General features: G+C 46.4%; 1 protein-coding gene across 6 annotated transcripts in view; it reads right to left on the bottom strand.

The window, feature by feature from the left end:
- The window catches only part of PIKFYVE (phosphoinositide kinase, FYVE-type zinc finger containing), a 156,790-nt gene that overhangs the window by 105,609 nt on the left and 36,365 nt on the right, over window positions 1–14,816 (bottom strand). For all 6 annotated transcript variants that reach the window (XR_013624711.1, XM_068127483.2, XM_068127486.2 and 3 more), the window contains exon 13: window positions 13,608–13,673. Coding sequence is in view for 5 of the 6 variants with exons in the window: in XM_068127483.2 (XP_067983584.2) it covers window positions 13,608–13,673 (66 nt within the window). In the remaining variant the exon portion in view is untranslated. The remainder of the gene's footprint in view (window positions 1–13,607; window positions 13,674–14,816) is intronic.

Below are 14,816 nucleotides of genomic sequence, written 5' to 3'. Positions count from 1 at the left end.
TCCAGCCATTCGTTCCTGTCTTCATTCCCCATTCGTGTAAGTCTGATTTTCGTCTGTTTTGTGTGTCTTGTCCTGGGGTATAAGTAAGTTTGTATAGGTAAGTTAGTATTGCACTGTGTCTTCTGGTCCTTCCATCCTTTCTGTCTTTATTTTCTTATCTTTCCTTCTCCTTGGTTACTTTTGATTGTGTACATAATAGTTAGTAATAAATGATATTTGTTCTTCCTACTTTTGCCTTCTTCTTCTTCACATCCGTTCGTCTTAGAGGTTTCCATCATTGAACACCTGTGGCACGATTTGGCCAACGTTAAGAATCGGGTCAGTTACTTGCTAATGGTTCGTGCCGCGGCTGCTAATCCGCTCGGCAATTCACATCTTGTCCACGGTCGCGAACGGAGTTGCTCACCTGCCTTTCCGGAGGGAGCTTGGGCAACTTCAGGACTCACGTCGGTCAGTCATACACAAGGGGCTTAATCCCCCCTTCTTAAGGGGAAAAGGCCGAAGTAGAGATCCGTAACAATATATATATATATATATATATATATATATATATATATATATATATATATATATATATATATATATATATATATAGTCACATGAAAAAGTAAGTACACCCCATGTAAAGTTTTGACTTTTTCAACATATTTCAACATACAGCTATTTGATCTTCATTTCAACAATATTGATAGATAAAGGTGATATAATATAACAAATATCATGAAACATTTACATTTTGTAGTCCATTGTATAATTTAAATAAACATAAATGCAAATTTCGCATGTGGAAAAAGTAAGTACACCCTTGGCTCGAACAGGTGGTGTTGCCACCTTTGGCAGAAACAACTCAAGTAGGCGTTTCTTATAACTGTCTATGAGTCTCTGACATCGACTGGGAGAAATTTTTGCCCACTCCTCCTTGCAGGGGTTTCTTGCATGCACAGCTCGTTTCAAATCCCGCCACAACATCTGGATGGGATTTAGATCCGGGCTTTGACTTGGCCATTCCATAACCCTCCATTTCTTTCTTTTCAGCCATTCCTTGGTGGATTTACTGGTATGTTTAGGGTCATTGTCATGTTGCAAGGTCCACCTTCGGTTGAGCTTCAACTTTCCAACAGATGGCCTCACATTATCCTCAAGCACCCTCTGGTACAATGAAGAATTCATAGTGGATTATATGATGGTGAGCTGCCCAGACCCTGATGTAGCAAAGCCGACCCAAACCATAATATTTCCACCAACATGCTTTACAGTTGGTATCAGGTTCTTGTGGTCAAATGCTGTCTTTGGTTTTGGTTTTCGCCAAACATGTCTTCTGGTACTGTGGCCAAATAGCACATTTATTGTTCCAGAAGAGCTGGTTTTTGCCTCTGTGTTCATTGGCAAACTTTAGTCTTGCCCTGATGTTCTTTCTGGACAGCAAAGGTTTCCTCCTGGCACACCTCCCATGTAGATCAAATTTGTGCAGCCTCCTTCTAATGGTAGACTCGTGCACTTTGACATCAACAGTGGCAAGAGCTACCTGTAGGTCCCGTGATGACATTCAGGGGTTCTTAGAGACTTCTTTCAGCATCTTGCGGTCTGCTCTCAGGCTGAACTTGCTGGTGCGGCCTGGCCTGAACAAGTTGGCAGTTGTTTGGAATCTTCTCCACTTGTAGATGATCTTCCGGAGAGTCGAATGATTGATTTCAAATTGTTTGGAGATCTTTTTAAATCCCTTCCCAGAATCGTAGGCATCTATAACCTTCTTTCTGAAGGCCTCAGAGAGCTCTTTTGATCTTGGCATGGTGACACCACACACTTCAACAACAAAGAGCAAACCAAACTAAATGTCTGAGGTTTAAATAAGACAGGTTCCTCCGAGATCCTCTCTAATGATGTTCTAATTATTTGCACCTGAGCTGGTGCACCCAATTCTAATTTTAGGTATTTGAAGTAGTGATAACTGTAGGGGTGTACTTACTTTTTCCACATGCAAAATTTGCATTTACGTTTATTTAAATTATACAATGGACGACAAAATGTAAATGTTTCATGAGATTTGTTATATTATATCACCTTTATCTATCAATATTGTTGAAATGAAGATCAAATAGCTGTATGTTGAAATATGTTGAAAAGGTCAAAACTTTACATGGGGTGTACTTACTTTTTCACGTGACTGTATATATTGTTGCGGTTTTGAGTTTGTAAAGTGAGTCTAATAAAGGTTAAAATTCCCCCCTCATAGTTAGTCACACAAGCAACATGTAGCCTCGCGATAGTATAGTTATTTCTTAGTATCTTTGAGCTTAGTCCTTTTCCATTGTTAGTTTTGCATTGAGTAGAGTCAGGAGAATAGGCCCTACTTCTACCGACTTTCCAGCTTCCCTAACCTCATGCCCTTTGCGCTGACTTTGGTTCATTCTGGGCGAATTAACACGAGGCAGGCTAGGGGTTCATTTTGTGCGAATTAACACGAGGCAGGCTAGGAGGGTCGGGGCGGAGCGGCAGAAGTGCTGAAGGTAAGCACGAGCCGCCAATCAGGGCTCAGAGGTGGTGGCGGCGGCGTTGCGTCACACGGCATGGTAAGAAGGTTCGAGGGGGTGTCAGAATGTTCGGGGGCGTAGCTATATAACCCGCTGCACAAAGCCCCCGGGAGGGACTTGCACCAAAGGACTAGCGCGGGAGGACTGAAGCGAGAGGACTGAAGCGAGAGGACTGAAGCGAGAGGACTGAAGCGAGAGGACTGAAGCGAGAGGACTAGCGCGGGAGGACTGCTGCCTGAAAGGACTCTCGCTGATGAACAAAGGACTTGCCCAGGGAGAACTCGGTGCACTGTCCAACCAAGAGGATCGTGGCAGAGGCGTTGTGAACGTCAGATAACTGTGAAAGATACGCGGGTAAAGAGAGACGCGCATGAACCGAAATACGCGCTTTTATAAGCGACGCGCGGTTGAGTTGGAGGCTGATTGATATACAGTGCATTAAGTCGCGCGAGTGAAAAACGGCTGTGTAATCGCCAGCCGCACTGAAAGTCCCGCATTTGCTGTTCCACCTCTTCATCTGCCTTTGTTCGGGAGACACGCTACGAGGTTCCTTCCATCGCCTGCTGCCATCTTCGTGGGACGTCCTGGGACCGTGGAGAGCCGGACGGGGCCGTTCCTGGATGACCACGTCGACGCGTTGGCTGAACATCAACCCATCTGCAATTCCCTGTGTGAGTGTGACGGGCCCGAGTCCGGGGGATAAGATAAGACTGATTAAGTGCTGCCCTGTGTCTCTGCGTCCCCGATCATTATACATACGTGTGGGAATAATTAAACCTGTGTTCTTCCTTTCTTCCATTCGATCGTTCCTGTGGTTTCTTCATTGGCTAAGCATGGTACGAATAGAACCGCTCGAATCGGGTTCCACTACCTAAACTGCACGGACCACGTGGTAATCAATCCGCTCGGCGTACCCAAACCACACGTGGCTCGTGCGAGGCTTGCTTCCGTGGCGGCGCAGGGAATTAGGTACGAGCGAGAGTTGGTCCAGAAACCCTACTTTGCGTTTGCCCGGAAGGGACGTTTCCCCCCTTAGTAAGGGGAAGTAGGGCGGTGAAGAACCGTAACATTTGGAGTCAGGAGTGGGGATTTGGAACCTGGGAGAAATTTTTTGGACAAAATTTTGGACACCAAATTTACATATTGGCAGTAACATTTGATGTCCGGGAGTGGGATTTGGAACCCTAACCAAATTTTTTTTGGACGAATTGGCTCCAAATTACGAGCGACCAAAATTTATATTCGTACCATGGCTAGCCAAGATGGTCGAATGCCGGTGGGAGTGGAAGTAAAGGAAAAATTAATGACCCAGACCCAAGAGGGACAGTTAGTAAGGGAAACATATGAAAATCTGTTAACTAAATTGTTACCAAAAAATTTCTTCACCAATAGGTTTGTAAAGGTGTGTAATAACATGTGTTAAAATGTTGAAGGTCAACTCCCGTGGGAAACCCAGAAAAAAAGCTGTTGAATTCGGGTACCGAAAAATTATTTTCGAGAATTTTTATTTTTTTAAATCGGCCCTTAAGTAACTTATGAGGGGTCAAATAAGGGTTTTTCATGCTTCTGAGTTGATTGTTAACATTTATATTTCACCACAGACACTCCTTTGTGGAAAAATAATTTCTAAATATATCTCATTTTCTACTCTGCAGGACATGGAGTCTAGCAATATGGATGAAGACGTTACTCCACCTGTGCTCAATTGCTTCATCTGTGCACGCTCGGATACACCAGCTGAAAGGCTCATACAGGCAACTCCAAAGGGATACTCAACTTTATTGAAACAAGCAGAAACTGTCGAAAATGTTACTGTTGTGGAACGTATGAAGGAGGCTCAAAAGGAAGGAAAACTGAGGTACCACCAGAAGTGTAAAAATGATCTGTACAACAACTTTGTTGCAACCACCAAGAAGTCAGCTCAAGCATCAAAGGCAGAGAAAGAGTCATCAAAGTTGAAGAGAAGACGCACTACTTGTGAGTTCAGTTCATCAACTGGCTGCAGTTCTAGAAGATCACAGTCAGTTGACCTCCTGTATAAGGATGTATGCATTCTTTGCAACCAACCAGCCCAGCTCTACAAAAATAATCCAGCACAAGCTAGAAAGAAATACAGAGTGCCAGATAATTTGACTGCAGATACACTGAAGGCAAGCTTGCTGAAGACAGCACGGAGTCGCGGGGATGACTGGGGCACTGAAGTCACTGGACGCCTGGAAGGGATCAACGACTTGGTAGCAGAAGAAACACTATACCATTTGCGATGCAAACTTATGTTTGCGAGAGGTGACAGTTTGTCCAAGACTGATGAGGAAGGAAAAAGGAAGAGAGGACAGAGGAGTATTGATGAGGAGCGAGAGGCAGTTTTTATTGAATTCTGCGAATGGTTAGACTCAGAATTAGAGCATGGGGTAATGAACATGGACCAAGTCCATGAAAAGCTGCAGGAGTTTGATCAGTCACCAGAGAAGAGCCTTTCTTATTCAAAGCATTGGCTAAAGATAAAACTTCTAGAGAAATACGAAGACACCTTGTATTTCACAACACAGGAAAGAAGGGCAGATGTACTCTGTCTCAAAGATGGCACCGACAATATTCTGCGAGCGCATCATGCTAATCTTGACCATGGAGATGAGAAGACTCAGATCATAAAGACGGCACTCAAGTTCATATCCAATGATATTGCCTTGATTGATTTAGGTCCAAAGTCATACCCCACCACACACAGTATGACTGACATCGATAGTCAGCTGACACTTGTTCCTGCAAGCCTTCAGATGTTCTTGAGACCGATTGTCAAGACAGACGAAAGAGTTGCCGTTTGGGGGCAGAATTTTATTAAGGCCTGTCGACCTCGGTCTGGAGTATTGCCACACCAAATGGGGCTTGCCATACAACTTGATCATAGATTTGGGTCAAAATGGATGCTCAACAAGTTCCACCGGCTGGGATACACCGAGTCTTACACGGAGACACAAAACTACAAATACTGCTTCCTTAATAGTAGGAGTGGAGATGATGTTCCAGATACTTCTGGCACTCTTGACACCATTGTGGAGGAAACCGATGAACAGATCAATGATGAGGTTGCGGTTGATGCTGCGCTTGAGGATCAATCAGTGATGACAGCCAAAGTGCCAGCCAGTGAAAGTGAATTGTCAAGTAATGATCAGGTGGTCTTTATGGAGGTTGGGGAAACAAACAATGCAGTCACTCAGTTTGTTGGAGACAATATAGATTTAAACATTGTCTCTATTCACGGAAACACTCCCTTTCACTCAATGGGTTGGATCGAAGTCACCTCTCTGGCACCACCTTTGCCAGATCCACAGACAACAGCAGCTTTCCCCCGGGTGAAGTTGAAGGCACTCGACAAAGCTAAGATCCTGAGAGGAACTGAAGTAAAGATTATTCCATTTACGAACAGGAAACAGATAGGAACGAACGCGATCATGTTTCTCCCCCTCGCTGAGCTTTCCTCCTCCCTGGCTCATGATCAGCCACTCCTCACTCCAGGTGACACACTCTGGGCAGCGGGGTGGGTGATCAAAGCCAACGATCCTGAGTTCCCACACTCCAACTGGAATGGCTGGATGAAGAGAATCCATGCTGATGATGCAAAGCAGAGCACACAGATCGAGTTCCTCCCAGTTATTGAAGGAGACCCTAATGACCTCAACACCATCTTCACCACTCTGAAAGAGTGCATACGGCGCGCTGGGGTCGCTATAGTGACCTTTGATCTTCCGATTTGGCTGAAGGCTGTGAATATAATAAAGCAGGCAAATCTACCCGTCATTCCAAGGTTGGGTGGTTTTCACCTGCTGAAGTCTTATCTTGGATCAATGGGTAACATCATGGAAGATTCTGGACTACTAGATGTGATCCAGTTGATCTATCCTGGAAGTACGACAGCCAACCACATCATGGATGGAGGATGTTTATGGCATTACATGCAGAAACTGCAGTCATGATGTTGTTGAGTCTGAAGAAGACATAGACAATGACTGTTGAAACTTCTGACATTGTGAATGAGAAATAACTCTCGAGTATTATATATGTATGTGAAATAAAAGCTACTTTGTGTGTAAATGTAAAAGTGAAAATATAAATGTTAACAATCAACTCAGAATCATGAAAAACCCTTATTTGACCCCTCATAAGTTACTTAAGGGCCGATTAAAAATAATAATAATTCTCGAAAATAATTTTTCGGTACCCGAATTCAACAGCTTTTTTTCTGGGTTTCCCACGGGAGTTGACCTTCAACATTTTAACACATGTTATTACACACCTTTACAAACATATTGGTGAAGAAATTTTTTGGTAACAATTTAGTTAACAGATTTGTGAAATATCTCATAAAATGCCCTTACTAAGTTGGTAGTAGTGGAAGCAGAAAAGGGTGTGGCAGCTGGGAAAGAAAATGGCGGCGCCTCGCACGTGGCGGCGAGAGCAGAGCCCACTGTACCAACGGTTATGGACATACAATTATTTATGGCTGAAATGAGGGCCATTATGGTCCAGAGGGATGAAGACATGGAAAAAATGGGTGGCCAATTGAAAGAAATGAATGATCAAATGGACAGGAGGGCAGAGGCGAGACGGGAGGAGAATAAAAAAATGAGGGAGGAATCCAGGTGTGATATGGAAAAAACGGGGGAGGACATAAGGCGCAAGCTGGGCGAGGAGGTCGCATTGGGACACGATGAGGTAACGCGGTGTGAGGAACGCATGGAGAGCGAGGTTGGGCAGAGCGCAGCTAAATGGACCGAGGGAATAGAAATCGCGACTCGGGGTGTAAAAGAGCCGACGGCCACCGAATTGGACAAGGAAAATTCATGCGCGCCGGCGGTCGTCGAAGAAATAAAAGAAATGATTGAAATTGGGGCCGAAGAGACAGTAGAGTTGGGAAATGATTCGCGGGAGGAAAAAATGGAATTCCTCGCAAAGTCTGTGTTCACATCGTGATGTCGTGCTTGCTAACTCAATGAAAAGTTTGCAGGTGCTGCTGCCGGAGAAGAAGGTCCCCAAGGTGAGATATAATGGCGCGAGTGTGTTTGGCGGGAAGAGAGTTTTGGCGCGCTTGGGACATGGACGAAACCCGGGCAGTCGTGGAAGGTCCATGGTGCGATGTGTGAGGGCGACTGGTGCGCGTGTAAGAGAAAAGTGTGCACCGGAGCGCGAGTGTATGACGGTATGTGCACGAGAAGGGTGTATGGAAAAAGAGTGTGCGATGGCCGAGGAGAGTGAGAGAGAATGCACACCGGAGCGTGTTGTAGAGAGTGTGCAGGAGTGCACACCAGAGCGTGTTATTGGGTATGTACCAGGAGAGTGCACATCCGTGGGCGTTACGGAGTACGTAACGGAAGAGTGTGCGGCAGGGTGTGCGAGAGGGTGTGCGATGGCCGATTGTGTTACGGAGTGTGTAACAGAAAAGTGTGTGGTAAAGGAGTGTGTGGAGGAAAAGTGTGTAATGAGGTGTGTGAGGGGCGTGAGTGCGCCTGGGTGGTGTGCACCAGAGTGTGCTATAACAGAGCGCGAGAAAGAATGCACACTGGACCGTGTGCGGAAAGAGTGTGCTGTAACAGAATGCATGGAGTGTATGGGGGCGCCTCGGTGTGTGAGTGTGGAATGGGTCGCATGTGGTGAGAACGCGGCTCAAGCATCGACACAGACCGGGGAAGCGTCTAGCGCGACGAATAGCCGACGTGAGCCCTCGGTGAGTTGTGTGGGGCAGGGACCGGCGGGGATCGATACCACGGCGGTTTCACAAGGACCGACGTGCACGATTCGTGCCAGCCCCCGCCCTGTATGGTTGGTGCCGCGCCGTGGCGGGAAAGGCAATCAGCAAGGTTCAAGGGGAGGTAGGTGAGTTTGGAGCCGCACCCCCTGGCGGGTGCGGTGCTCCGACCGTGGGCGGTTGGGCCATCGTGCATGGGACCGCGAGGCCCCGCGTAGGGATGGAGCTCTGAACCTCGGCCCGTCAAAGCCTCCTCCCCTGGATCGAAAATGCCGGACGGACCCAACGTACAGTAGACTAACCACCCGTATGGATCGCTCGGCCTTTCGAGGTCGAGCTGTGACGATGTATTTCCGCACGAAGAGGCTCCAGTGTAGTGGACGAATAGCAATAGTGTTGGGGAATGGTGCCCTGCGTGGGGGAATGGTAGTTTTACCATTCCTCACTCCGGGCCCATGAGCATTAGATTAGGGGGATGGCAGTGACATGCACATGGGGGGCCAGCGATGGTTACCTCCATGGGGCACTGAAGCTAGCCGAGGGCGGGCTAGCATAATTGATAGGGAAATTAGATGACAGAAGAGGACATGAGAGTTAAGTAGTGACATTTATACTGTAGTGGGGACGTAGTGAGATTAGACGGTTGATAATGACGAGGGAAGTGCTTAGTTTAATGGGATGATGGGGAAGCATGAGTTTAGGGGGAAAAGCAGATAGATAGATGATGCTGTGTGTGTGAGGATTTGTATTGAGATAAAAGGAATTGTGTTTGGAGTGTATGGAAAAGGTAAGCACAAAAGGTGTGTGAGAAAAGTGGTGTGTGAAATAAATGGTGTGCAAATAAGTGGTGTGGAATGCTTGGTGTGAAGTAGAAGGTGTGGAATGCATGGTGCGAAGGAGTGAATGGGGGGAGATGGACCCATTCATGAATGCGGGTAGTGTAAAGTCAGGTAATGGGCTTAGGTAAATTGTTTGGATATTGACACCTGTGGTGCAGGTAGTGGCAACGTAGTGCTTTGGAGGGTGCATGAGTCAGTGAAATGGTTGGGCATGTGGCTTAATTTGTGAGTATGGTTATCGGGGCACTCCGCCACTGGTAGTTTGTCGGCCAGGTGAGGCCACAGGTAGGCTCTGGGAGCCAGTTAGGGTAGTTGTGAGTAGTTGTGAGTGGGGCCTGAGGATCCAAAGGAAGGACCTGGGTAGCCCAATGCCAAGGTGGGCATCAGGGGGTAAAGTGCCAGGAGGGGCCTTCCCCAGTTTAGGTAGTCGCAAGAGCAGGTAAGCTCGGGTGGCGACTTCAGTGGCGGAGGTGCGCAGGTAGATAAACCTGCTAGTAGAGCCACACGACCCAGCCCCGAAATTGTGCAAGGGCACAGTGTGAAAAATTGGGGAGTGAGACCCAAATTTGTCGGGCACCGCAGAGTGGTCAATGGGGATTCAGTTTTTAGAACCACATAGTTTAAAGATGGCCGATTGGCAGGGTATGACCCCGGCTAGTTTAAGAGGTAATGTCAGTAGAGTAGTTAGGATGAGAGAAATCCCCTTCGCGCCATCCACATCCATTCACCAAGGAGGACGAAGCTCCGCACCAGGACCAAGTGAACTGTTTGAGTTGTAAGACGCATCATGACGTAATGGGACATTGTGTTTGTTCCATTCCTTCATTCCTGGGAGGGATTGGGAGACTAATTTGGCTTAGAGGGGGATATGGGAGACAAGACGTCGGGACGAATTTGTAAATACCAGGAAGGGCTAGGGTAATGTAAGCTGACATTGGGGGGTATGGACGGTTAGGGACGAGCTTGCTCTGCTCGCTCTTCCGCGCCCCTCATGCTGCATTACCTTGTGTTTTTGTGTACCTTTGTGCCTTTCCGCTTTGCTGGTCGTGCTTTGTCTCTTCCCCCACCCCAGGACCATTTTGGAGGTGGAACTGTGCAGCATCCCTGCTGCACTTTGCTACACCTGTGCAGATGAACTGCGCAGCACTTTGCTGCCGTATCCTTTATTGCAACTTTGCTGCACCTGTGCAGCACTTGCTGCCACTAACACTTTGCTGCACATATTACACTTATGGACCACAAGTTTTGTGGCCTTACCCCTCACCTGTGTAGCACTTTGCTGCAAACTCACCTTGCATCTTCGGACCACTTGTTTTGAGTGGCATTCATGTCACAAATACAATAAACACAGTTTTTGTGTAATCTTTATTATTGTGTGCTCGGGACAAGAAGATTATAAGTTTATTTAGCCCCGAAGAGCAGGAATGGCCTGTATGCCGGTCCGGGGGCTTGCCGGTTCGATATGTGCACACAGAAGATACAAGCTGCAAGACACCAGCAGCAAATGAAATGTGAATTTTTGAATGTGTTTTGTGTGTTTTGCTGTGCTTTCTTTCCCCTCCAATCTTCTTTCCAAAAAGGACAGGTCCTGGGTCACAGAACTGTAAATAAGGAGTCGGCTTGTAGATAAATGTGCTTGTCGATAAAAATGCTGCCCACCGGCTCTATGTTTAGTTTGAAAACAAATCCGGATTCGGTTAAGTGTGGGCGTGATTCTATTAGTTAGCTACTCAATGCAGTCGGTGGGATATATTTAGTGTTTTAAAACTGTCGCATACACGGGTTAGGGTAAATGTTAGGGGGAACCACATCTATATGTCACATGTAAGTAAAGGTTAGTCCCAGATCTTTCTCAAAACAGGTCGTTCCAGTTTTTGTAGGTTCGACTCGGGGACGGGTCTGACGAGGGAGAGGGGTAGTGTTGCGGTTTTGAGTTTGTACAGTGAGTGTAATAAAGGTAAAAATTCCTCCCTCATAGTTAGTCACACAAGCAACATGTAGCCTCGCGATAGTATAGTTATTTCTTAGTATTTGTGAGCTTAGTCCTTTTCCATTGTTAGTTCTGCGTTGAGTAGAGTCAGGAGAATGGGCCCTACTTCTACCAACTTTCCAGCTTCCCTAACCTCATGCCCTTTGCGCTGACTTTGGTTCATTTTGGGCAAATTAACACGAGGCAGGCTAGGAGGGTCGGGGCGGAGCCAAAGGCGAAGCGGCAGAAGCGCTGACGGTAAGCACGAGCCGCCAATCAGGGCTCAGAGGTGGTGGCGGCGGCGTTGCGTCACAGGGTGTGGTAAGAAGGTTCGAGAGGGTGCCAGAATGTTCGGGGGCGTAGCTATATAACCCGCTGCACAAAGCCCCCGGGAGGGACTTGCACCAAAAGACTAGCGAGGGAGGACTGAAGCGAGAGGACTAGCACAGGAGGACTTCTGCCTGAAAGGACTCTCGCTGATGAACAAAGGACTTGCCCAGGGAGAACTCGTGCGCACTGACCAACCAAGAGGATCATGGAAGAGGAGTTGTGAGCGTCAGAGAAGTGTGAAAGATACGCGGGTAAAGAGAGACGCGCATGAACCGAAATACACGCTTTTATAAGCGACGCTCGGTTGAGTTGGAGGCTGTTCGATATACAGTGCATCAAGTCGCGCGAGTGAAAAACAGCTGTGTAATCGCCAGCCGCGCTGAAAGTCCCACATTTGCCGTTCCACCTCATCATCTGCCTTTGTTCGGGAGACACGCTACGAGGTTCCTTCCATCGCCTGCTGCCATCTTCGCGGGACGTGCTGGGACCGTGGTGAGTCGGACGGGGCCGTTCCTGGATGACCACGTCGACGCGTTGGCTGAACATCAACCCATCTGCAATTCCCTGTGTGAGTGTGACGGGCCCGAGTCCGGGGGATAAGATAAGACTGATTAAGTGCTGCCCTGTGTCTCTGCGTCCCCGATCATTTAACATACGTGTGGGAATAATTAAACCTGTGTTGTTCCTTTCTTCCATTCAATCGCTCCTGTGGTTTCTTCATTGGCTAAGCGTGGTACGAATAGAACCGCTCGAATCGGGTTCCACTACCTAAACTGCCCGGACCATGTGGTACTCAATCCGCTTGGCGTACCCAAACCACACGTGGCTCGTGCGAGACTTGCTTCCTCGCTTCCGTGGCGGCGCAGGGAATTAGGTATGAGCGGGAGTTGGTCCCGAAACCCTACTTTGCGTTCGCCCGGAAGGGACGTTTCAAGTCTCGGTTCCGTCAAGCCCAGAAAGAACAAGGGGATTAATCCCCCCTTGGTAAGGGGAAAAAGGGCGGTGAAGAACCGTAACAATATATATATATATATATATATATATATATATATATATATATATATATATATATATATATATATATATATATATATATATATATATATATATATATATATATATATATATATACACACACACACACACACACACACACACACACACACACACACACACACGGAAAATTTAGGTTGGAGCGCCAAATTGCAGATACTAATTACTTACTCCCAACAGCATCCAGGTCGACTCCATGTAGTGAGTGGATACCAGAGACAATGTTACCGTGTGGCAGGCGGTGCTTATCGCTCCTAGTAAGGTGCAGCAGTAGCTGTATGGGACACCTTACTAGCGGTTGCCCACTGATGTTATGAAGTCGCATAATGACTGATATCTATATATATATGTATATTAGTATCTGTAATCTGGTTCTCCAACGTAATGAGCGAACGTCATGACGTCATCGCCATGCATGTCCGCATTGCCTGCCAAGCTCCGGAGGAGCCATCTAGCAGTGCATCATTATGGATATTAAATTCAGATACTGTCACAAGTGCATGCAAAACTCACAGTTACCAACCTGGTTTCGCCCTTGTTGGGGCTTCATCAGGGCAACGCAGTGAGCCTTCCATGCACCTGTAACTCTGAAAACCTTTCGGCTTTTATATCAGTCATTATGCGACTTCATACCATCAGTGGGGAACCGCCAGTAAGGTGTCCCATACAGCTGCTTGTACACCTTAATGGGAGCGATAAGCACCACCTGCCACACGGCAACATTATCTCTGGTTGATAATGATATCTCTGTTACCAGAGATAATGTTGCCATGTGGCAGGCGGTGCTTGTCACTCCTAGTAAGGTGCAGCATTTATACTTACACATTTGGCAAATGCTGCTTCCACGATCTGTCCTGCATGGCTTATCACTTCGGAATAAGCTGTCTGTTCATCTGGGTTGCTTGTATATTATACAGTACAAAGTTCAATCCATCCAGTCACCTTTTAAATACCCAATGGAAATCGGCTAACGGTTATACACAAACGGATGTCCTACTGATGATTGAATGAAGATATAATGAAACAAATCAAATGTTAAATTGTGAAAATGTCAGATAGTTGAATGGGAAACAAGTGTGGAGGTTTTCTCGTAGGCACACAACGTGAGAGCCCCAAACCCCTCACCCTAAAATGAATCTCACCTTTGATGAACTCGTCACTAATGCAAATATTTTGCTGTTGTTCTCGTTGTGGACCCAGGATCATACCTGCTTAGACAAATAAAAGTAGGGAGATAGACTTTAGCAAAAAGCAAACAAACAGAAAAAACAACTACAATCAACTCCCACATCACAAACTGGTGACAGTATTTATTTATTTGTTATACTGCTTCTCCTCTGGTCCAACTCTCAGCCCTCCAAACCTCCCCTGCTCCTCCAGAATGTACGGATTCTATTAGTAGCCCCCACCTCCTCCCTTCATCTTAAACTCCCAAAATGCAGGATTACTACACATCTCAACTCCTTTGTTCCTCTTTTCTCCCATTAGTGGAACTGCCTTCCCAAGGCCATTCAATCTCACTCTTGCACCTTATAGGTGGCTGTGAATCCTCCACTCATGTTATTTTATACTCTTTTTTTTTTTTCATTCCCTTGCTTGCAGTGTCCAAATGTGATCCCACAACTCAACAGTCAGTTTGTGGCCTTTTTACTCTCCATCTATTTGCTCTTACATCAGCCACCATATCTTGTATAAAAAGAATAATGCCAAGATTTGACAATAAAAAGACAAAAAAGAGAACTACAAATAATGTATATATATAATACATGATAATGTATATGATAATGTATATGTAATAATGTATATATATGTACATTGTACATGTAAGTAGGAACAAGCTTTTGAGAGGTATGAAGAGGATTGATGGATGTGGTTTGCCAGGTAAGTTGAAGGTATGGTGTTTGAAGTTTGGATTGATGCCACGAGTGTTGTGGCCATTGATTTTAAATAAAAAAATAAAACCTTTAGAGGCCATTTTTCCCCGCAAAGCGGGGGTTGGCCTTTTTCGGGAACCGTGGTTGTTGTTGTTTTTCGGTCCCCTTTTTGAAGCAATGTTTTACGGCCGGATGCCCTTCCTGACGCCAACCCTTTTTGCCGCCTTTAACGACAAACAGGGAATTACCAGTGAACTGGTACTCAATTAGCCGACCTCGGAAGGATGACAGGCTGAGTCAACCCCCCTGGCGTTAATTCAGCAATCGACCGGGATTCGAACCCAGGATCCTTGGATCCTAAGCCGGCACCCTAGCCGCTAGCCCAACTTGATATAAAAAAAAAAATAACCGCATTTAGAGGCCATTTTTCCCCGCAAAGCGGGGGTTCGCCTTTTTCGGGGACCGTGGTTGTTGTTG

The sequence above is a fragment of the Myxine glutinosa genome, chromosome 10, assembly GCF_964187855.1.
Source record: "Myxine glutinosa chromosome 10, kmMyxGlut1.1, whole genome shotgun sequence".
In the NCBI taxonomy this organism is placed as follows: domain Eukaryota; kingdom Metazoa; phylum Chordata; class Myxini; order Myxiniformes; family Myxinidae; genus Myxine; species Myxine glutinosa.
This window is presented reverse-complemented; position numbering and strand designations above follow the sequence as displayed.